The 26,067-nt window shown below is 35.3% G+C and overlaps 1 protein-coding gene across 1 annotated transcript in view; it reads right to left on the reverse strand.

Annotated features, from left to right (window-relative positions):
* Positions 1–26,067, reverse strand: part of LOC148944087 (transitional endoplasmic reticulum ATPase-like) — a 138,152-nt gene that overhangs the window by 13,216 nt on the left and 98,869 nt on the right. Inside the window, exons 8-11 of the mRNA XM_089100497.1 lie at positions 17,979–18,143; positions 13,569–13,691; positions 11,460–11,672; positions 6,077–6,242 (exon numbers count right to left, since the gene is read on the reverse strand). Of these exons, the coding sequence (XP_088956623.1) occupies positions 6,077–6,242; positions 11,460–11,672; positions 13,569–13,691; positions 17,979–18,143 (667 nt within the window). The remainder of the gene's footprint in view (positions 1–6,076; positions 6,243–11,459; positions 11,673–13,568; positions 13,692–17,978; positions 18,144–26,067) is intronic.

Consider the following 26,067-nt stretch of genomic DNA (forward strand, 5'->3'; position numbering starts at 1 on the left):
GGTTTGGCTGTGGGTGTTGATGGTGTACCAATAACGCTATTTAAGAATTTTCTTTTAATTTTTATGTCGATAATTGTTTTCCTTTTTAATAAGGTGTTAACTTCAGGACAATGGCCAAATGAGTGGAAAAGATCATTGCTTATGCCGCTTTTTAAGAGAGATAACCCTAAATTGCACATAAATTATCGTTTAATAGCGCGAGTCCCTGCTTTAAGTAAGATAGTGGAGAAAATACTAGATACAAGGCTTTCTAAATGGTTATATAAAAATAATATAATACATGAACAACAAGGAGGTTTCAGAACAGGGTACGGGACGGTAGATACAATATTTATTTTAAAGGCATTAATTGATAAATACGGAAATGGAAAAACTTGTCTTTATGTGTGATTTCTGGACCTCCACAAGGCGTTCGACCGTGTCGACAGAGAGCTACTAAAGGATGCCCTGGTTAGAATTGGCCTCCCTCATTTGTTCGTGAGGTTGATAGTGAGTATGTATATTTGTGTGAGTGGAATCTTGCTAGTTGGTAACAGATTTTCTAGGTTTTTTAATATTAAGCTGGGTGTAAAACCAGGCAGCACTCTTTCTCCTAAATTGTTTAACATTTTTATAAATGATGTTGTTGATTATCTAGAGAATAGATGGGCTCCGAATGTTAGTCTAGGGACCCATAAACTATCACTACTACTATTTGCAGATGATATTGCTTTGGTGGCTAGCACACCGCAAGATCTGCAGACGCTTTTGAGTCTTATAGATGATTATTTGCAGATGAAAAAACTAAGGCTGAATGTTGAAAAGATTGAAGTTGTTATTTTTAAAAAAAGGAAAACAAGTGGCGAAGATAATTATAAATTTAAATTTAATAATGAGGAACTTAAAGTAAGTAAAAGAATAAAATATTTAGGATTTGTTTTATCGGAAAATGGAAGTTTAAAGAGTCATGTTGATGAACTAATTAATAGAGGCAAAGTGGCCATGTCTGCAATTTTTAGAAATCCGACGATAATGGGAATTAAAAACCTAAAAATGCACAAAAGAATATTTAATACAAAAATTTTACCAGTATTAGAGTATGGAGCGGAGATTTGGGGCGGAGAAGCGGCACAGAAGTTTGAGTCCCTCCAGCTCCAGTATTATAAAAGACTATTTGGATTACATCAGACAACTCATTCACAGGTTCTGAAAGGTGATATGGGCCTGTTTTCGTTAAAACTACGTAGGTCTATTTTGATGCTTAGATTTTGGTTGAAGATCATTAGGTGCAATGAAGACAGACTAGTAGGTGCTGCTTATTATCAGATGTTGAGCTATGATTCGAAAAGGTCGTGGCCATCCCAAATTAGGTCATTACTAGAAAGTGTGGGAATGGCTTACTTATGGAATGAGGGTCTTGGTTCCCCTGATCTACCAACAAATTTAGTAAGTCAGGTACAATTTATCTTAGAGGGTCAAGAAATTCAGTATTGGCAAAGACTGGTATTAAATTCTACTACATTGAATCAGTATAATCAGGCTAAACCTAATTTTGGAGAGGAAATTTATTTTAAATTCAATTTACCGGCTGTGATTTTATGTCGATGGATTCAACATAGCGCGAATTGTCTCCCAATCCAGAGCAGACAAATTGTGTTCGACAGAGGGATAGTACATCCTGATGGTCGGTATGTGTGTCCTCTTTGTAGGGATGAGGACGAAGATTTGGACCATTTTCTCCGAAAGTGCCCGGTGCTCTCTGATTTAAGGGAAAAATACTTACATGGGATTGTTTTGCTGCTTCCAAATATATTACAAAGTAGTAATCCAACCACAATATTTCGTATTGGTGCGTACATAGAGAAGGGATTAAAAAGAAGGAAATGTTTTTACAATTAATTATTATTAATTATATGGAATTGAAGTTATTTTTTTTTTGGTATTTTACCAGAAGGTATTTTTCGCTATGTATTCATGTTAATGTGTGTTTGTAATTTGCTCTGTTGTAATTTTTCTATTTTCATATTTTTTGTGTGTATATGGCTCTTGGGCTTTTTGAAATACACGATCTATCTATCTATCTATACTACGTCTGTATCATTTTCGAATCAGTTTTGTGTGCATTATATACCTGACTTTTATATTTTGAAATAAAAAAACGTCATTAGACTTATCAGTATTACTTTTTTTTATTATACTTCTACTTTAAACTAAAAAAATATACCGAAAAAAGCAAAATTTATCACTTAATAACAATATACATTAAGTGTGCTCCTAGTGGTACCAAATCACGTTTTTGGGGCTAAATACTGTTGTAACTCGGTTTGACTTGTAATAACAACAATTATGTATAGAATATGAATTTGGAAGAACTATATTGGCTTTCTTTTGAGAAATTAAGCGGGTTTTTATTATTTACCGTTCTGGAGTTATGGCTCGATGTCACCTTTTTGGTCAAAAATTTGAATTTTTTCAATATATATATATATATATATATATATATATATATATATATATATATATATATATATATATATATATATATATATATATATATGAGAGAGAGAGAGAGAGAGAGAGAGAGAGAGAGAGAGAGAGAGAGAGAGAGAGAGAGAGAGAGAGAGAGAGAGAGCATAGAAAACCCATAAGAGAGTAAAATTCAGTTTGTCTCCGAGAAAGAACAACTAACGCCATCAAGCGGTACTCAGCTAAGTGGCAAGGTTAATCATAAGAATCTGAAAATTTTTTTTATCTGCATTTATTTTTATTTTTTCATTTTCCATTTGGCTGAGGAAGAACCATTTCTGTCCCTCTGAAAAAGTGACCCAATAACCCAAGGCTCTAAGGTAGGTTATGTAACTTAAGAGCAAAATTTTGTCCGTAAGGTAGGCGGTGCCAGTAGGTTTGATCTCTACACAGAGATGTACGTTATATAAGCTTACATTACAATATGGAAGAGTCAACATAGTAGCAATAAAATGATATTTTTGAACAAACAGTTAATAAATTTTGAAATTAAACTAATACACTTTTCAAAGGAACTTGAATCTCCAACACCCGTTCACATGTTTAGTTTTTAAATAGTTTGCTTAAGACGATTATAAGGATCTTAGACGATGATTAAGATGGTATTATGGATTTTTACGTAGGCGTTTTGTGAAAGGACTTGTTTAAGCGTAAAAGGTTATACTTAACGTAACAACTTAACCACTTAGCACAGAAATATTGTACAAAGTGTGAAAGCTGCTTAAGAAACCAACATTAAGTTTGAATTTTTTTAATCCTCCTAGATGACGATGCAGAGTTGAATAAATTTTGAAAATAACCCCTAATAAACCGAAATCATTAAATTTCAAATAATTTCAGCTTATTGGGATCCTGAAACAAGGTAGCTGATTTTACTTTTAAACTATTTTTCATTGATTACAAAATAACTAATTCACAAAAACGTTGGCCTTATGTGAAAGGAATTGTTTAATTATGAGATGTTATACTTAACGTAATGTAACTTAACTACTTAACATATAAAATTACGCACGTAGTATGAAAGGTGCTTAAAAAAATAACATTGAACATTAATTTTTTTTATTCCTCCTAGGTAACAATGTAGCGTCAAAGGGCCTTAACATGGTGTAAGGGGGGGGGATATTTTTTGATAATTATACAAAGATTTTTTTCAAATCTAGGGGGAAGGAGAGCAATTTTACTTCTTTTTACTGAACATACCCAACCAAGATATTTTAAAAAATCTAGGGAAAGACGGTCAAATGCCTCCCTACCCCCTCCAATTGGCACCCATGGCAGTATGAGTAACAGTCGTAGCTACTAAATCCTACTTAAACTATGCTGAAGTGTTAAAGTTTTCTCTCATATCAGTTCGACCCTAACCAGCTTCTCTTGAATCAGCACTTCTGCTGGTGACCAAGTCTCAGGTTTTTTTCCTAATGTTCTTCGATTTAAATCACTAAACTAGACATTAATTTTTCATTTTCATGAATACAGTCAATCCTTTTTATCTGGATAATTATTAGTAAACCGACGAAGAGTCTGTCACATGATAGGTATAAAAAAGAGAAAAAAAATCTTAGCCCATACTTTTTTGAGAAAACCACAGAAAAAATATTCTTCCCCTTTTCACAATATTGCCCCCCCCACCCACAAAAAATAAAAATACAGGAAAAGGAGTTTTTCAGAATCTAGCAGGGGAGGGGGGTATTGTACTTATTGGGTGAAAACATTAAATAAAAATGTATTTCAGAATCAACAGCCCCTCATTGGCGGGGAAAAGAACAAAAATCTGACTCCCCCCCCTCATTGGCACCCCTGCGCCGAAGATTTAAGAAACTGCACTGAGCCTATTCCTTGGGTTACATTCCGTGTTGCCATACAAACTAAAAAGATTAGAAAATACCAAATATAAATACTTCCTCTATATTACATCTTACTACAGCTACGCGTGGCAACCCAAACGTGGCAACAATTATTGGATAAAATATTAATGATATGATTCTTTTCCTCTTATTATGACAAGCATTAGAGCAAAGATTCCCTTATTTTTACCTCACCACTCACAATTTATCAGTCCACTCCCCTTTAATAAAAGTAGTGCCTGATGAAAAACCATATCAAACAGTTCGTGGTAACGAACTTTAAGTAAGGAGCGACCCGGCTCAATAGTAACCGAAACTCTAGATACATCAGAAGAATCAGATTTTTATGCTGATTTCAAATATATAAGTTTCATCAAGATTATTCTTGCCCATCAAAAGTTACCGGAGAAAATTTGCCTTATTTTCGAAAGAAGGGGGAAACAACCCCAAAAAGTCATAGAAACTCAATGAAAATCCCACTATCAGATTCAGCGTCTCAAAGAACCCTACTGTAGGAGTTTCAAGCTCCTATCTGCAAAAATGTGGAATTTTGTATTTTTTGCTAGAAGAAAGATCACGGATGCGCGTTTATTTATTTATTTTTTTTTTTCCCAGGGGTGATCGCATCAATCCAGTAGTCCTAGAATCGTGAGAGGACTCATTCGAACGGAAATTAAAAGTTCTATTTCCATTCTTAAGTGACCAAAAAACTGGAGGGCAACTTGGCCCCCTCCCACGCTAATTTTTTCCCGAAGTCACCCAATCAAAACTTTGAGATAGCCATTTTGTTCATCATAGTCGAAAATCTAATTAATATGTCTTTGAGGATGACTTAATCCCCCACAGTTCCCGGGGGAAGGGCTGCAAGTTATAAACTTTGCCCATTGTTTACATATAGTATTGGTTATTGGGAAGTATACAGGCGTTTTCAGGAGCAACATTAAAACTTAAAACGAACAGACATTATTACGTATATGAGGGGGTTCACCCCTAGTCAATACCACGCTCTTTACGCTTAAGTTTTTTTAGTACTTTCAAAAGAGCTATCTATTCTAATGAACCGGCCTTTGTGATTCAGGGGTTTATGATTCGAACAAAATTCGAACTTTAGCGTAAAAAGAGAGGTATTGACTAGGGAGCGAACTCCCTAATATACGTAATAAAACATACGAATATAGAAATTCGTTACGTAAGTTAATTCGTAAGTAACGTCAGAACTAAATTTAGAGAAAGCTAATTAGCCAAAAAAAGGAAAATTAATATGCGAATTTCGTTTTAATTATTCATGTACGGTGAGCCAAAATAAAAGCTGCATTAATTCACAAACGGTCAGAAATTAACTTAAAAAATTGAAAGTAAGGAGCGACATTAAAACTTAAAACGAACAGAAATTATTCCATATATTAAAGGGACTGTCCCCTCCTTAACGCCTCGCTCTTTACGCTAAAGTTTGACTCTTTCTCACAATTTTATTTTTTTAAACAATAAAAAACTTTAGCGTAAAGAGCGAGACGTTGAGGAGGGGACAGCCCCTTTCATATACGGAATACTTTCTGTTCGTTTTAAGTTTTAATGTCGCTCCTTACGTTCAGTTAGAAAAACTTGTTTTTTTTAGTTAATAAATTAAAGTAACAGGTTCCTTCAAAGGTTGACAAAGGCTTAAGGACCCCGTTACTATTGAGATAGTCTCAACAATTCCCTGGGAAGATAGATGTAAAAATATTTACCGATAATAAATACGTTCTTCTTTGCGCCCATTCCGTCCATTTCTGTGAGGATTTGGTTGATTACTCGATCTGCAGCACCTCCTGCATCACCCTGAGAGCCACCTCGAGCTTTTGCAATGGAGTCCAACTCATCAAAGAACAAAACACACGGCGCCGCAGAACGAGCCTATTAAAAAAAAATAATAATAAAAAGAAAAAACAAAAATGAATTTCCGGTATAACAAATTCTTTTTTTATTATTATTCTTGATCCATAAAAAGAAAACTATCAACAAAACTTTATTACAATTAATTTCTTTATATCATTATTATAAGTAAGAATTTTCATAGAGACGAAGTTTTACTGTTTCCACGTAGTGCAAGTTTTCACAAAGCTAAATATGCTGACCAAAAGAGGATAATAATTTCATAGCAGTTAATTTCGCATATTTTGCGGAGAATTTCGCATATATGCCTGGAAAAACATTTTGCAATAAGTTTTTAATTTCTCCATGCATTAAAAAACCACTATTTTAAAATTTCCTTTGGAAAGCCATCTTACGTGGGAGTGTAACAAGAGGGTTCCAAAACCAGAATTGCTTTCTTTGCATAGCTGAGGAACAAGTTAGAGTTATCATTAAATCTAGTAAAATTTAATATCGATTTTTTTTATTTAATAATACAATCTATTATTTAATTAATATAAAATTTAATAATAAATCAAATGAAATTTAATGCCGAAATCACTTGATTTAGAAAATTTACTGGCTGTATTTTCAATATTCCGGTTAGACGATGAACAGAACAATATAAAACGGTAATATCTCTGAACTTTCGCTTGAACAAGAATTGAAACAAAGAATGGCAGTTAAGCATTGCTGGGGCGCCGTCAGAACACACTTTCATAGTGTATTCCCATTTGATACATTTCAAAGAATTTTATCAAACTACAATACTGAAAAATGCTATCCACAAAAATTCACTTTTAGCATACTTCTCTCTACATTCAGACCTCTGTGCAACTCTATAGCCTCACATACTAATTTTTATAATCGAATTGCCAATCTAGATGTACCATCCATTTATCGGGCATTTCTGTTCCGGTGCTAAATCTAGTGTTCTACTGTTCTAATGCTGAAAGTTTCCCAAAACAAAAATTATCCTCCACATGCTTGCCATGGGCGTGTCATACGGTTGTCAGATTTCCTTCACGTAGACACAAAGCTGACAATACCAGTCGTTTCATCAAGCTGTGTCACAAACAAGTTGAAAAATTAAGTATTGAATCGCCAACGCTGCTTTTAATTGTATATTAGACAAAACAGTTTAGTAGTATATCAGATATTTCTGCTATTTACTTCCTCTAGCCATTAGTTTGATACGGGGTCGGTTGTTATCGTTTCAACGTCAGAACTTACATAGACAAAGAGAGAAAAAAGTCTCAGTTTTCCAGATACGTTTCAGTGAACTAATTCAAACTTTTCTTCTTTTCCTTCTGATTAGTTGGAACTAATTCCAACTAATTTCAACTTTTTTTTTTCTTTTTTATGTTTGTTCTGACATCGTGGGCATTATTGGTGACAATCAATTTTATGGCAGCAAAGTAATATCAACTTTTTTCCATATTGTGTGGATTATGGCAAAATTATTTTCATTGAAGACCAATCTTTTTGGTCTCAGAGTATCATATACTCTCAGACCAACCTTTGTTCTACCAAAATATTTGTTTTACTTATTCCTAAATTCGCGGTACCAGGTAAATTTAAATACCTACATCGCCCCGTCACGAGGCTTTAGATGACTGTTAAATCTTGTTTTTAAGGATTCGATAACGAAACTTTTGGGGAAAACGTGCCCCGGAAGATGGTTCCAAATTGAAGTTCAACATCAAATAAAGCTGTTCTTCAAGTTCTCTGTTCTCAACGTGTCGACCTTGTTTGACAGACCTGCTTGAGTAACTGTCTTGTCGGTCGGACAACGGAGGGCACGATATAAGAAAGATCTGGAGAAGGAGGTGAATTTATGTACTTGTAGAAAACACCCATAAACGATTCATCATGGCTTTCCCGACTAGACTGGAGAGAGTCATGGGGAACGATTGAATCTGCGCTATTAGCCCTGTTTCGGGTCTTTTGAAGTTGCGTCAACAACGTTTTCAGAGCCCCAACAAACAGCGGACACCCCTATACAGAGATGGGTCTGATGCAAGATTTGTAAAGTGGGACGATAAGGCGGAGCGGTTGAAGCTTTTTTTTTGCGACGAAGAGTAATATCCGAGAAGGCAAAGCTTGCCTAATCTATTTGTAGCTTCAGTCACGAAGACGAATTTGCGGTATATGCGTGACATTTTCAATTGGAAAATCAGAAGCTTTTTAGTTTTCGAAGCATTGAAATTGACTATCCCGGTATTGAACCACTTTTCAGTTTCCAAAAGATATGTGAGTAGAGAGGCTTGGATTGGAACATCGTGTTTTGGGATGGCTACGTTTATCATACTTCTTCGGTAATGTGATGTAAAGGGCTTGCAAGGTTGTCTCCCATGCCATTTATAAAAAGAATGAAAAGCGTAGGTGCCAAGAAACTACCCTGGGATACACCTGCCTTCGATCGATATTCACAGGAAATAAACAGATACAGAACAACCAGCAGTAAACGATGAAAAGAATGGTATATGGTGTACACAAACACCATACACCTGAAATAGAACAACCAGCAGTAAATGATGACAAGAATGGTATATGGTGTACACAAACACCATACACCTGAAATAGAACAACCACCAGTAAACGATGAAAAGAATGGTATATGGTGTACACAAACACCATACACCTGAAATTTCTTTAGTAGGCGACGATGCCATCCACCTCTTAGTTGAATATGCTTGTCCTGTTTGGCACTTTGCCCTTACTCAGGATGAAACTGATAAAATAGAACGAGTTCAGAAGAGATTACTGCAAATCATTTACGGCGGTTCCCCTCTACCTTATTCCTTTTACCTCAAAGAATTTAAACTTGAATCCCTTTCTTCCCGCCGAGAAAAATTATGCCAAAGATTTGGCTCCTCCCTCCTTCTACATCCCACCTACCGATCATTCCTTCCCCACCTTCTGTCCCTATAAGATCTCGTCCCCCCAGGGCAGTAGCTGATAGCGTTCCGAAACTCACCGCAGTCCCCTATAACACCATGCGCTACAGTAAAAGCTTTGTGCTAAGCTTTGTGAAACATTACAATGATCTCTAGTGTTTTTATTCTTTAGTTTATTTTATCCTAACAAAGTTTTATCAGACAATTTTATTCTCAATCTCTAGTGTTTTTAGTCTTTAGTTTATTTTATCCTGACGAATCTTTATTAGACAACTTTATTTTGCTAATTATGACTAAGAGACATCATATTTGGGCTTTGCCCGCGAGAGCTATGTCTTGTTTTTGAATTAAATGAATTTGAATGCCATACTCTGTCGAAAGCTTTTAGTGACATCAAATAACAATAGCCTGTTGTCGTATCCTTTTACAAGAAATTCGATCCAGTCCTGGTACTAAATAAAAGTTCAAATAGGGATAAAATCCTTTTAATAGACAGTGATGATGATAACAGTGATAGAAATTCACAAAAATACTGTGATATGTGACCGAAATATCTAGTATTTTTGTGAATTTCTATCACTGATATCATCATCACTGTCTATTAAAAGGATTTATCCCTATTTGAACTTTTATTTATCGTCATGGAAAGGCAGTGTGGTCTCCAAAATTATCTACTCCTGGTACTGGGCCACTAGGCAGTCTGGCATTGAACGTTTACGGCGGAATCCATGTTGGCGGTTACCTAAAAGGTTATTCGACTCCACGTGCGGATAAAATGCATGATTGGAAACTTTTATGTAAACTTTTCCAGTGCAAAAGAGTGGGTTAATAGGCCTATATGAGTCCACGGTCGTTGATTAGTAATCTGGTTAAGGTAAAGGAATGGCATAGGCAGATTTTCGTGTGTGCAGAAAGGTTCCACTGCGAAAATACAAAGCGACAACAAAGGTCCAGGTAATTTTAGACTGTAGGACTTCAAGGTATGCTGTTAGGACCCGTGGATTAGTCACTTCAAGACGCTTCAGAATGCGAAGTATTTTATGAATGGAACAGTCCATACGATCAAGGACAGTATTGGTCTGATCAGGGAAATGGAAAACGTCTTTATCGTCGTCGTCCAGATTAGAAAAACAACAAACACCTTAGCAAGAGGCCTAACCTTTTGATTTGTTATATAGAATTGAAATAATGGCTACTAAATACTAACATTAAGTACAAAGATCAAATCAAAGAGATTTAGGTATCAGTCGAGACATACGTCTATAAATAATATACTGTACCCCAAGAAAGGTTCCATGCTATTGCTAAACATTCGCTGAAAAATTTTCACCCCTCATCTATTTACTCGGCAGATGCAACTGTCACCCAAAAAGGAGTGAAAGTGGCGTCCAGTGAGGAGATCGCAGACTGAGCAAGCAGATGTTCGACAAATGCTCTTGCAACTTCGATGTATTTCCATATAAAAATAAACAATTTTTCTCTAGAATTTATGGACAGAGCCAATTAAGTTTTAAAGAAAGAAGGTTATTTCCTTGATTCCAATGAATATTTTTCATTTCCTAAGGGATTGTGTACTGAAGTTTGACAAACGCAGGGTTGATGGGTCTTCATCTTCTCGTCATATGTATTTAATAAAAGATAAGAGATGTCGCTCTTAAAGGGATAAATGACATTATATTGCGAAGCATTCCTATCATATTTCAGTGCCCTATGCACCTAATTGAATCTATACTATAACAAACCTCGTTTCTCGATCAAGATTCATTCTGATAGTATGTTCTAAAACCGAGTTGCAGGAGAAACAAATTATATTTGAAACACATTCGGCAACTGAAACGTCCATTTGACGCCCTTCGTGCCAGTAAAAGCTTTGGAGGGTCTTTATTCTTTTTTTTAAATACAAAGCAAACGAGTTCCGTATGGGCCGGTCTCACAGGCACTACTGGTGTTCGAGAATCAAAATCTTGAAAGTAACGATAGATTGTTGTCTTTTAAAGACTACAGCCAAATATTAATCAAGCTAAAATGACTGATGATGGAATACTAATGTTCTGATGGAAGTCACCAGAATCGGCCGAAAAATCGCCTCAGAATCAGCCGATTCTGGTCAATTCTGGGGATTGGTCGATCTGGTGATCCTCAGAAGAGAGTTGGAGACATCAAAGCTTTTTGCGAAGATCACTCCCAAAAATGTGTCTGTCGAACAGACGGAAAATCGTTTAAACGTGTTTGAAAATCGGTTAGAGAATTCAGATACTTTTCGAAATATAATTTTTTGAAGAAATTTTTTTTTTATTTATGATTGCGCAGTTATATTTACCTTATCAAAGACATCCCTGACATTGGCTTCGGATTCACCAAACCACATAGTCAGCAATTCTGGGCCTTTGATGCTAATAAAATTAGCCTGACATTCATTAGCAATGGCTTTGGCTAGAAGCGTTTTACCACATCCAGGTGGACCATAGAATAGCACCCCTTTTGATGGTGACATTCCAAACTTCAAGAACTTCTCAGGATGTTCAACAGGATACTGGAAAATAAATACAAATAGATTTCAACTTCTTCGAGAGTCTTAACATGGGGATTTGAAAACAAAACACCCCAAGGAAAAAAAATGCTTAACTGTTTAAAAAAAGCATTAAAAAAATTCTTAAAAACAAAACACCCTTTAAAATAGTTAAGTTACATCCTGGAGTTGAATTTAAAAAGGCATGAATCATAGCCTACATGCTAACGTAGAAATTACTTCTTCTGTGGGACTTCTTTGGGACTCTCACAGCTTCTTTTACTGCGTGAAGCGCGACAGTCAGACAGCCCTTAGGACGTATATCCAAGTGCAAGGACGCCCTTTCTGTGAAAACTTGATAGATCACCGAAGAGTCTCCTATGATGCCTCGAGTGTCTCTGATGACAGAGCTGAAACTGAGGTAAGGTAAATAGCAATCAACAAAATAAGCGACTTTCTGCCTCACAATTGGAACAACAAGAGATATTAATATAAAAGATGGAGTAAATATTAGTTACAGAGGAAAAGAAAAAATGGAACGGTATATATAATCTAAACCCAAAAAAAGGCAAAAACAGAAAAAAACAGGTCCGGAAAGGGGCCAAAAAAAACTTTTGTTTCTGGTTAGTTCGAAACTTCCTGCCGGTGAGGAAGAGGATGAAAAATATGGCCCGGAATGGGGAAAAAACAGGTCCGGAAAGGGGCCAAAAAAACTTTTGTTTCTTGTTAGTTCGAAACTTCCTGCCGGTGAAGAAGAGGATGAAAAATATGGCCCGGAATGGGAAAAAAACAGGTCCTGAAGTGGGGCCAAAAAACTTTTGTTTCTGGTTAGTTCGAAACTTCCAGCCGTAAATCCTCTGGTCAAGAGGAAGTAAGTATACCAACGTGAAGTAAATGAGTGTGAGTTGCGATGCCAATACCAAATTTTCACACTGGATTTTCTTTCTCCCCCAAATGTTGTCCCAGGTCTTTAAAAGTTTATAGGATTCATTCAGGATCGTCTCCAGGATTTTTGTTAGGGGGAAGGTTACAAAAACATTAAAAATCTGCATCGAAAATGTGTTTATACGCATTTTTATTACATTTTTAACGAGTTGGTTCATTTGTGTTTCTGCCAAAAGGGCTAATGTCTAAACTCCAAATTTTCAGTACAGTCAAATTCAGGGGCAGATCCAGAATTTTTTCAGGGGGGGGGTAAATAGGTTGATCCGATAAACTTGCATTAGGAGCAAGTTTAATTAACGCAAATTTGCGTTAAATAAGTAAATTACACTACTTTAGACTATGTTGGAGGGGGGGGCGCCCCCTTGGATCCGCCACTGGTCAAATTTTAATGTAATACTTGTAGTTTGTCAACAACGAGTCAACGATTAATTTCAGCACCCAGACTTCAACCTTTCTCTGTTACTTTTATGAATTAATAATCTATCTTAAACTGCCACTAAATAAAAGAGAAACAACCTTTTCAATGGATAAAGAGAAGGGATGGGGGAGGAGAACGAGAATAACACAACAAAGTGAAGCAAAGCATAAAGGCAAAATAATAATGAAGCCGAAATACAACAAATATACAAGTACAGAAAAAAAAAACAATAACACACTTGGAAAGAACATATATAAAGGATGGAGGATGACTGGTTAACCGAAATTGTGCTATTTGACCATCCATCTTTGGCTAAAGTAAAACCAGGTCGTCCCTGAATGAGTAGGGAAGACGTAATGACACAAGATTTAGAGGAAATCGGAGCCCCATGGGAGGGTAAAGGGTGAAGCTTTGTATGGATTGTGGCAGGGGAAGAGCTTGTACAGCTGTGTTGCTTTGTGCTGCAGTTACTTGTTAGTAACAATAGTAGCGAAAGACCAGAGTAAAAGGAGAAGAAGTAAAAGGAGAAAGAAGTAAAAGGAGAAATTATTGCTTACTTGAACAAGCTCCTGGAGTTCTTTCTTCACGTTTTCTAATCCACCAATATCATTCCAGGTAACGTTAGGTACTTCCACAACTGTCTCACGTAATGCGCTTGGAGTGGACTTACCCATGGCATGCTAGAATAAATAAAGAGCATCATTAATGGCAGAGCAATATCGCCTTCAAATCTAAACATGGGTTGGAAATTTAATTTGAAATCACATGTTCATGTTATCGAAAGTACTCTTCTGCAGTTCTGAGGCTCTGTTTTTCTAATTTAAAAAAAAAACTGCTTAATATCTTCACCCTGATCAGTTAATAAAAAAAAGAAAAAAGACTTGAAAGTCGAACATAGCCAAGCAACAAAATTACCCATTGGATACATTATTAACAAAGAATAGGTAAATAGGTAATTAGTAAAATTTGAATGACTTAGACATCAGGTCACCCAGTCTATCATTCCCTATTACAAGCGGAGTTTCCATCGAATAGTGTTAATAGCATAAAAAAATTATCTAGAGAAATTTCCTTTCCCAAGCCTGCATTCTGATTTTTTGCATCTGAACCCCTATATAACTCTAAAAACCTCTTTACCTATCTTCTCTACATGCGTTAATACGTATACTGATTTTTGCATACAAGTGCGTATGATATTGATGATGATAAGTAAGTATAAAGAGTAGACACACCTAAGCAATTCGGTTTAACCCCACATTTTTTTAGAGCTCTGATATAGCTCACCAGTTACTGCTATTTTTGTGAATCAACCCCTCCCTCCCACCTGGAAATACATTTTTGTGTCTGTCCCTGAAGCCCCTATTAAGCTTACACCTATTAAGGATATCATTTCTTGACTTGAAGCCCCTGTTAAGCTTACACCTATTGTCCTGTGTCTGTCCCTGAAGCACCTATTAAGCTTACACCTATTAAGGATATCATTTTTTGACTTGAAGCCCCTATTAAGCTTACACCTATTGTCCTGTGTCTGTCTCTGAAGCCCCTATTAAGCTTACACCTATTAAGGATGTCATTTCTTGACTTTGTCAAAAATGTTTAATTTCAAAATACGAAAAATTCCAAAAAATAAACCAAAAAAACTAAGTCGAGTCTCTATTAAAGCAATTAACTTTTCTTTTAAGCTACAGGAAGAACAATATGACTCGCTATTGAAAAAGAGTCAAGTCCAACTTTTTACATAAACAATTTCTGAGACCACACTGGTGAATCATGATAAAACATAAAATCGCGAAGACGAGAGAAAACGAGGACAATAGCAGCCGGTGAAAAAAAAAAAAATGAAAATATCTCTAAGGGGGTAAGTAACAAAACTAAAGGGGTAAGTAACAGTTACCCTTTCACCGTTGCTCTGTAAGGGTCATCTTATTATAGTTATTTTAGTCTTATTAAGTTTGTGTTTTGTTTTAAGGTTTATTTTTTCTATTTTATCAGTTTTGTTCTGCACTAAGGAAAATCTAGCGGAGGTCTTGACCGAGATATTTGCATAATTTTTAATTTTTTCACTGGCTACTATTGTCCTCGTTTTCTCTCGTCTTCGCGATTTTATGTTTTATCAACTTTTTATATTTCCAAAAAATTGATGCCCCATAATTTGGGCGTTGTGGTGGTTACTTTTTTTTCAATGAAAATAAGGAGTTATATCTCGTTGATCAGTGCAACTTGTTTCAAAGCATTTTTATAATTTTTGAAAACATGACCATTTATAAGTCGTTTAAATAGCTATAGCATCACTCCAAAATGAACGCTAAGTTATGCTACTTTTACAATCACAAGAGAAATAGAAAGCGAAAAAAGGGGTCACTTGTTAAATACGCTTACAAAATATAGCACGAAGGAATTAAGAAATCTGTTCATACCACACTTAACGAGCTGTAGTTTATTATGATGCCTAGTAATTTTGCTGATCTGCACAGATGGTGGAAAAATAGATCGGTGTTTCTCGTTTGCTAATAGCGTTTTCCAAATTTCATTATTAAATCATGCCTTCGAGCGAATAAAAGCGAAGTGGGCAAAGTGGGCAAACTCAAGAGCACTTTCCTAGTGCTCTTGAGTAGGTTGAATACCCTAGAAGGAGTTGGCGATGAGAGAGGCCCAACCTAAGCATACTTGTTAAACTCATGATAGAGTACCTTTGCTTGCAATATTGTCTACATACAGCTTAAACGAGCTTTTTTTAAGCTTTTTTCGCATGCTGAGCAATGGTCTGCGTTGCACAGCCACCGATCTCCTGATTCAATGCCTTTGGCCAGGAGTGCAATGCGTGGTTGGAGGGAAATCATACAACGCCGGAGGAGCCCACTTCCGTGTATTTACATGTGACGAGAAATCACCTGTAAATGTTACACCTTGGAATGCTGCAAAGAAAACAGGTGGAAATGGCACATCTGGGGTTATCCACTCCCGCTTGAGTGGACTGAATCGCAGAGCTTTCAATTCCTGTTCATTCGCTTGTCTCACTTATCAGCTGAATTAAAGGTTAGACAGAAAACGTGTGAACTCGTTTTAAGACCCTTTAAATAAAACTAATGGCCATACATAGGATACCAAGAACTCGTTACTACTTATGATAAGATGGGAACATCTCATGTACATATATACATTAATATATATATATGTATAAATGTATATATATATATATATATATATATATATATATATATATATATATATATATATATATATATATATATATATATATATAGTATCGGAAACCCGCCTGCTTTGCCGCCAGTCCCTGGCACACGGCAGGCTTCCATATGTAGACTCTCGCTGTTGCTTGTTTTCTAAACGCAGACAATTTGAGCCTTTTCTTTATGTTATAACGTCTAAATGAACCTTAAATTAAGTAGTACCTTTATAAAATTATGATTTTTTTCTGGGGCCTATAACTTTCGCCTCAGCTTGTCTTTTGTGGTTATGAAAGAAATGTAGGCAAACGTTCATTTCTTTAAATTTTTCAGACGGTAGGACAAAAACTTCTTCTGCTCCCAACGATTTATCTAGTCCAGGTTTTTGATTTTACAAGGTATGGAAGGCATTTTTGACCACCTTTGTTTCTTTTAATTGTTCGGGTGGTGGGACAAAAACTGCAAATTTTCGTTTTTTGGGCCTTTCGACAGACATATTATATAATTAACTGTTGCGTTGGAGACTCGACAATCTTATTTATGCTATGCATGACATCATATAAGAAAATACTTACATGATGCCATAAATAATGTCATAAGAAATGCTTTAACATGTAGTAACATAGTAAATGACGCCATTTGCAAAGGCTATAATTAAGACTCTTAACGGGTTTTGTGATACTTATGACGTATCTAGATCGTTTTTTTAGGCGAGAATATTCTAAGAGACTAATTTTCCCGAAAAAATGTCGAGTTCTTTTTGAGAAAAAACATACATAAATACATTATATATATATATATATATATATATATATATATATATATATACACAAGGGCGGATCCAGGATTTTTTTTTCGGGGGGGGGGGGGTACTAATTTTTTACTTTTTCGGGGGGGTTTTACTAATTTTTGACTCAGTTTTCGACTAATTCTACTGATTTTTACCTAGGTTTTACTAATTTTCAACTCAGTCAAAAATTTCAGGGGGGAGGGGTTCAAACCGGGTAACCCCCCCCCCCCTTGGATACGGCCTATTATATATATATATATATATATATATATATATATATATATATATATATATATATATATATATAATATATATATATATATATATATATATATATATATGCAAGTCAGAACCAAAGTAAAAGAGCAAAGTTGTCAAAAACCGAAGCACTATATTCACTCAGCATTCAAGGACTAAACAACAAACGAATAACCAACTATTTTAATTGATTAAAACTGATTACATCAAATTATCTACCTAAATTAATAAATTAAATTTTCACATGATTAATTAAAACCTTTCTGATAAATTATTTCAACTAATTAATGAAATTTCCTTATGATTAATCAAAACCAAGTTTCCTAATGCCATCATTTATTGTGATAAGATAAATTACAAAAATAACGAATTAATTATTGATAAATTATTTTCACTGAAAAAAATAAATTTTATCATTCTTAATTAAGAATCGGTCTCGCGATACTTTCATTAGCTTGCGATTTGATATATAGTAGATTCATAAATGATAATATTTATTTAATTTAACTAAACTGACAAATTGAATTTACTTTCTCATGAATAATTAAAAATCAATTTCCTGATGCTTTGATCAGCTAGCAATTTGACTCATGTCAGCTTCTAAGTATATTTATGTCGACTAGTTTTACTAATAAAACTTAGCTTGCTGGGATATAGCTTGCTAATAAAATAGATGTAATGTTACTTTTGGAGAGCTGATAATAACGGATGAAAAGTAAAATAGAAATTACCCTGAAGTTCTCCATTGTCACAGCCAATGAATCAAGAACTTCAGCGTCAATAATATCCTCTTCAAGATCGATCAAGTCCATCTTTTCTCTAATCTGCTGCAATGCAGCTTCTGAACATAGAGCTGCCAAGTCTGCACCAACGTGACCATGAGTTTCAGCTGCAACCTAAAATATATGGGATCAATTAGCACTGAAACCTCACATTAACAAAGAACAGCTTTTCCAACATGGTTTTTGCAGTATATTGCAGAATTAGAACAAACATTCGCACGAACAATATCAGATACGGAAATAAAAGTTATCAGCGACAGCGAGACATCTGCTGCGGTAATTCAAAAGGAGGAAAAAATAGTGTGCACACAGTTTAACTTATAGTAAGTTAATAACTTAGGAAGTTTAGAAGGTAGAATAAAAGTGTAACTTTGGTTGCTCTTATAAGATGGGGAGGGGATGTATGTCAGAGGTTGTATCCTAAAGAAAAGGCATTTTCGGGCCCAAATTTGCCGAGCTTCAGCTCGCTCTCAGATAAGTATACAAAGAGAAGGTGCTATTTTATTCCTAATCTCCCATCATTCCAGGGAATACCAGGGGCAAAGTCTGCAATATGAGTGCAGCAAAGTGACAGCTCCCTTTCTATTGGAGAACTACTGCTAGCGAACTAGAAAAGCTTCACTAGATAAGGAATGAGCAATGCCATTGAATTTATCCTCAACAGAGACAGTTCTAACTCTTTTAAGGGCGAGGAGGTGGTATGTCAGAGGTTGTATCCTCAGAAATGCAATTTTAGGCCCAGATCTTCAGAAATTCAGTTAGCTTTCAGATAAATATAGAGAGAAAGTGATATTTTCTTCCTAATCTCTTATCATTCTACGGAATATTTTAGTACTAGGTCTGTGAAATGGATGCTGCAGAGTGATAGCTCCCTTTTTATTGAAACTAGGAAAGCTTCACAAGATAAGGAGCGAGCAATGACATTGGATTAATCTTCAACAAAGATGGTGGTAACTCTCATAAGGGTATGAAAATGGTATGTCAGAGGTTTCTCAAAAATGCATCTTTAGGCCCAAATCTTCAGAATCTCTGTTAAATTTGGGGTAAGTGTAGAAAGAGAAGGTGACATTTTTCCCCTAATCTCCTGTCATTCTAAGAAAAATTTTGGGACTAAGTCTGTAATATGAGTGCTGCAGAGTGACAGCCCCCTCTCTATTGCAGAGCTAGAGAAATAGGAAAGCTTCACAAGATCAGGAACGAGCAATGACGTTGAACGTATCCTCAACAAAGATTGTGAACACCCTCAAAAGAGACTGAAGACGGCAATTTTCTTTTACTTGTTTTTTTTTTCAAGCTGAACGGATTTATTGACTCAATTCAGTACAAATAATAACAAAACAATAATACACAAAACGGAGAACAGAACTCGTAATTAATGGGGGTAACAAAAATAAATGATTAAATTCATCAACCTGATAAAGAATAAATGAATAAATAAAACATACCAGAAAACTAGACAATAAAATAAGCATTTGCCAACTGGATTGTTGGTTGGTGCGTGAGAGGAAGGAATCAAGACTTAAAATTACTCAAATTTCAAAATCTATATTCCTGATAGTAAGGCAACACAACTTGTAAAATACTGAAGAGGCTAAAGCACAATACTCATCAGCGTCCCGATCATTTTGAACTTTACTCGATAATCGGCTATTTCGACAAAAAACAAGACACATTCCAAAAAAAAAAGAAACATATAAATACCAACAATTTACCAGAAGACTATTAATTTAATTTGCTTTCTAAATCACCGAAGGAATACTTGAATGTTTCCTGTTGCTATTCAAAACAAAACCATTAGGATATCCCAGGCAAAGCCACAAAAATTCTCTAGTAGCAATTAGTAGTCTTCGAGATGGGGAAAATAGCCTATCATATAAATATATATATATATATATATATATATATATATATATATATATATATATATATATATATATATATATATATTTATATTTATATAATCTTGATAATATAAAAGATGTTTTTATAGTCAATGGCTACCACCAACAAGTCATTGATAAGGTTATTTCCAGGAGACAGATTAGCACAAAAACCAAGAGCTCCCCTAAGAGTGAAGAAGATAAACCCTTTTTGTCATTACCTTATATTAATTTAAAAAGATTTCCGAAAAATAAGTTTTTCAAAGAAAAGTAAAGGCCATTTTAAACTAAAGCTCAGTAGATACAAATACCTTTTAAAATTCAAACTCAAAACGCCCAGAAGTTACTATTAAAGAATAAATGAAACCCAAAACGAACAGAAATTAAATAAACAATCATAGCAAAAACATACAATGATATAAATGAATAAATAGATCTTGCAGCGAGTAATGCTTAGATTGAATATGAAAATCAAGCTTAAAATAAAAATAAATATTTTCCTATTGAAGTATAAATGAATGGAACCTGTGTTCCATTCAGGTTCCATTATGTTGGAACCTGTAAGTTTACCAAGCTAAGTAAAAGACCTGTGATGCATAGAATCTTTTAGGTCCTAAAAATAAAGAAAAAGGTAGAAATAGTAGCTTGGCAATGCCTTTAAAGGTTATATTTTTGGTCATAGATTTACTTTTGCAAGTTATATTTGCATAACTCTTTTACTTCTCGAGATCGTAAGAATCCTGATATAACTTAGATAGGCCTAGTCAGTGAGTTACACATATTTATAAGTAGTAGGTTAAATATGTCACTGAGTTATATATTTCTGTATATAACTTATAAGCCTTGTAAGTGAGTTACACAAATTTATAAGGAGTAGGCTAAATAAGTTATTCAGTTATATTTTTCTGTATATAACTTATATAGGCCTAGTCAGTGAGTTACACATATTTTAAGTAGTAGGCTAAATATGTTACTCAGTTATATATTTCTGTATATAACTTAGATAGGCCTAGTCAGTGAGTTACACATATTTATAAGTAGTAGGTTAAATATGTCACTGAGTTATATATTTCTGTATATAACTTATATGCCTAGTCAGTGAGTTATACATATTTTAAGTAGTAGGCTAAATTTGTCACTCAGTTATATATTTCTGTATATAACTTAGATTGGCATAGTCAGTGAGTTAAACATATTTATAAGTAGTAGGATAAATATATCACTGAGTTACATTTTTATGTATATAACTCATACGCCTAGTCATTGAGTTAAACATATATATAAGACGTAGGCTAAATATGTCGCTCAGTGATATATTTCTATATATAACTTATATTTGCCTAGTCAGTGAGTTACACATATTTATAAGACTTAGGATAAAAAGGAAAATATGTAAAAAATTTATTAATATAAATAATAAATTAATAGACATTGAGTTAAAAATATTTATAAGTAGTAGGCTAAATTTGTCACTGAGTTATATATTTCTGTATATAACTTATGTAGGCCTAGTCAGTGAGTTACACATATTTTAAGTAGTAGGCTAAATATATCAGTAAGTTATATATTTCTGTATATAACTTATATGCCTTGTCAGTCAGTTACACATATTTATAAGTGGTAGGCTAAATATGTCACTCAGTTATACATTTCTGTATATAACATATATAGGCCTAGTCTGTAAGCTACACATATTTATAAGTAGTAGGTTTAATGTGTCACTGAGCTGAATATTTCTGTATATAACTAATATAGGCCTAGTCAGTGAGTTATGTATATTTATAAGTAGTAGGTTAAATATGTCACTGAGTTATTGCCTTTGCAAAACAAAAGTGATCTGTTTATCTGGCCTCCCCCAGGCCACTCAGCATGTCCTCAGGTGGCGATAGGGGAACACTCTACAGATATGTAGGGTACCTCCATAGGAGGCATGGACCAAGGGGGACCTTGTTCCTTGGGGTCCATAATAGAATCTGGGGCACCCTTGCCCGGGGTCATAAATACAGGCGGAGGAGGAAGAAGGCCCCTCAAATGTACACTCAAAAGGGCCCACTTGTTTATCCACAAGTTCCATGAGTTGCAAACCTTCTCCCAGCAATGGGTTAAATTGCATGGTGATGCAGAACACCATCGCGGGAGGATCCTCTATAGGAGTACAACTGTGGCAGGGCCGAAGATCCAGATCTATGGACAAAGGTCTCTACAAAGGGCTGCCTCGACCATTTCAGGGTGCCTGCAAGACTGGGGACCTTGCAGTTAACTCTATTCCCACTTGGGGAGTGGCACCCCTTAAGCAAATTATAGCCTAGTAAACGACACAGCATTCGCACGGGATTCTGACTAATGGACAATTCTTCTGGGATTGGTATGTTTTGATGGGCGTCTTTGGGCTGAAAAACCTCTTCCTAGCTAATTTAGCTATTACGGGTTGCCTCCCCGTAGTAGCATAATATTTGTAGGCATGAATATATAATGAGTCGGAGGTAATAGGCTTCAGATTGTCTGTGCAGGATTTTGACTCTTGTTGATAGAAGAGCATCGCCAAGTGCTGAAAACCATGTTGTGACCAAGATATGCCCAGGATTGCACAAAGCCTCCATTCATGGAGGTCCCAGGAACTTCTTGCTGTCCGGTTCTAAGCCGGCTTAAGCACTTCGATGTAGACTTGAGAAGATATGTGATCCCCGTCCTGCACTGGTATCCGGCATCATTGCTTTTCCTAAGGTGAAAATAATTTCAATGATTTAAAGAACATGAAAATTGGAACTTGGAATGTTACGACGTTAAAAAATGACCATCGTATCGACATTTTGACTGACGAATTCAGACGATTCGAACTGGATTTATTAGGAGTTTCAGAAACTCATATCCCAGGGGTAGGAAGCATGAAATAAGGTGATATAGAATTTGTTTACTCAGACAGGGAGTAGGGCTCATGATGAATAAGGAAGCTGCTAAGTCTTGTTTAGGCTGGGAAGGTATTAATAATAGAACACTAATTGCTCATTTTATGACTAGTAAGTTCAAGGTATCAGTTATAGTAGTATACGCCCCTGTAGAACCGACTGATGGAGATACTAGTGACTCAGATGAATTCTACTTACAGTTACAGGAGCAAATAGACAAGGTCCCAGGTAGAAATATGATGTTATTTCTGGGAGATTTTAACGCCCAGGTTGGTAGAAATAAGGATAGATGGTATCCCAGCTTAGGTAAATTTGGTGTAGGAAAAGAAAACAGTAATGGATACAGACTTTTGCAATTTTGTAGGTATAACAATCTAGTTATAACCAATACGGTGTTTGGTCATAAAATGGCTCATAAGCTAACATGGTATTCACGTGAGGGTAAGACAGCAAACCTTATTGATTATTTTATAGTAAATCGAAGACTGGCTGGATCAATACAAGATACTAGGGTATATAGGAGTGCTGTTATTGATGTTAAAAGTAAAGATCACCATCTAGTAGTGTCAAGGGTTAATTTAAAGCTGAAATATCGGAAGGGTAATTACCTCCAGGGAAGGTATGATGTTGGTAGACTCCAGGATGAGAATTTGAGAGAAACTTTCCAGGAACAGTTGAATACTAAACTTGAGAGTTTAAAATTTGATAATGTGGAAGATGGTTGGAATAATTCTAGAAAAATAATTTGTGAAGTTGCTGAAGGTGTATTAGGGAAGAAAGCGAGAACTGCAGCTAAGATTATTAGTGAAAAAGCTTTAAGTTTAATAGAAAGGAGAAAGGACTTGTACAAGAATTATCTGAGTGATAGATCACATGAAAACAAAAGAAATGTAAAGACAATGGAGAAAGCATTGAAATATGAACTAAGGAGGTGTGAAGTGGAGGCCATGGATAAAATTGCCGAGAATTTAGAAGATGCAGCTAGACGGCATAATAGTAAAATATTGTACTGGCACGTTAACAAATTGAGAGGTAGTAGTCAATCCGGACTTGTCCCAGTTAAAGATAGGAATGGGGTGGCAATTAGCGATAAGACAAAAGCTAAAGTGAGATGGGCCGAACATTTTGAGAATTTGCTTAACCGAGATAGAGTTGCAGGAAAAAATATAGAGGAAAATGAAAAAGTTTGTGATACCTTGGATGTGAAGGAAGATTTGTTTTGTGAGGAGGAATTAGAAACAGTACTAAAAGAATTAAAGAATAATAAGGCTCCAGGTGCTGATAGGGTAGTAAATGAGTTTCTTAAATATGGTGGCTCTGAGGTTAGAAATAAGTTATTGGAGATTATGAATATGATTTTTGAAAAAGGGGAAGTACCTAACGATTTTAGGAAAACCTTAATTAAGCCACTTTATAAGAAAGGTGATAAAAGTGAGTGTGGTAATTATCGAGGCATTGGTCCGGTCTCTGTAGGTAGCAAATTGCTTAGTAATATGATACTTTTTAGACTGAGAGATGCCGTAGACAAAGTTTTAAGAGAAGAGCAGTGCGGTTTTAGAAAAGGTAGAGGATGTGTTGACCAAATTTTCACTCTTAGGTTAATAATTGAGAAGTGCCTAAGTTTTCAAACACCTTTGGTCCTCAGTTTTATAGATTATGAGCAAGCGTTCGATTCTGTTGATAGAGGAGCTTTAGTAAAGGTTTTATCCTTGTATGGTATACCAGACAAATACATTTAAGTGATTAATGTTATGTACGAGAGTAACACTGCTGCGGTTAAGGTAGGAAATGAGGTTAGCAGCTGGTTTTGTATTAAATCAGGAGTTAAGCAGGGTTGTGTTCTATCCCCTTTTATATGGATTATTTTGATGGACTTTGTTTTAAGGAGCACAGGAAAGGCAATGGGAGACCACGGAATCAAATGGGGAGGAAAAAGTCTCCTGGACTTGGATTATGCTGATGATTTAAGCATCCTAGATGAAAGTGTGAGCAAAATGAATGAAGTTTTAGAGGTTTAGCGAGTTCAGGGTGCTAGTATTGGTTTGAAAATTAATGTTAGGAAGACTATGTCACTAAGGCTAGGAATAAGTGAAGATGAAAAGGTGACGTTGGGTAATGAAAAGATTGATCAGGTGGGCAGTTTCACTTACCTTGGTAGTATTATTAGTAAAGATGGTGGGAGCAGTGAAGATGTTAAAAATAGAATAGCCAAGGCTCAGGGTGTTTTTTCACAGTTAAAAAAGTCTGGAAGAATAGGAAGATAAGTCTGCAAACCAAGATTAGAATCTTAGAAGCTACAGTGATGACAGTGGTCAAATATGGCTCTGAAGCATGGACGCTCCGAAAAGCGGATGAAGATTTGCTAGATGTTTTCCAGAGAAATTGCTTAAGGATTGTTCTGGGTACCCGGCTGACTGACCGTATTTCAAACAATAGGCTATACGAAAAATGTGGTTCAATACCGCTTTCTAGGTCTATAATGAAAAAAAGATTGAGGTGGTTGGGGTATGATGTTCGGATGAAGGATGACAGATTGCCGAAGATTGTTCTTTTCGGCCAACCATTTAGGGCTAAACGGAAAGCAGGTCGTCCCCGTCTGGGTTGGGAGGACGTCATAAAGAAAGATTTAAAGGAAATGGGAACTTCGTGGGCGGGTGTAAAAAGGGAGGCTTTGAATAGATTGGGGTGGAGGAGGAGCGTGCGTAGCTGTGTTGGCCTCAGGCGGCTTGGTGATGTGGTGAGTTGTTAGCAGTAGTAGTAGTAGTATAAATGAAACTTAAAACGAACAGAAATTAAATAAACAATCAATGCAAACAAACATACAATAGATATTAATGTAAATTAATAAATCAATTTTAAAACGAGTGAAACTTAAATTGAATATGCAAATCAAGCTTGAAACAAACAAAAATCACCAAAAACAAGAGTTTGGGTATGACCTCCTTCTCTCACTGTAAAAGTCTAAAACCTACTGCGTCATTGGCGCTTTACTGAAAACCTATTTTATGAAAAATATTTTCTTTTGTACTTAATATTGAAAATAAACATAAAAATTAAAGTAACATTTTGTACTGATGAGCTTTCAGCAATTAATATATATTAATATATTATTGATATAATATATATTATTATATATTAATATATTCAGTTTAATTTATTAGCTCTTTTTAAAGTTGTTAAAGACGAATATAGTTTCACTACAAACAAGTATTTGGATACTGCCTCCTTTCCTAACTGTAAATAAAAACCAAA

Source organism: Artemia sp. Qi Xiang Cuo, chromosome 14 (assembly GCF_049724085.1).
Source record: "Artemia sp. Qi Xiang Cuo chromosome 14, ASM4972408v1, whole genome shotgun sequence".
NCBI lineage: Eukaryota > Metazoa > Arthropoda > Branchiopoda > Anostraca > Artemiidae > Artemia > Artemia sp. Qi Xiang Cuo.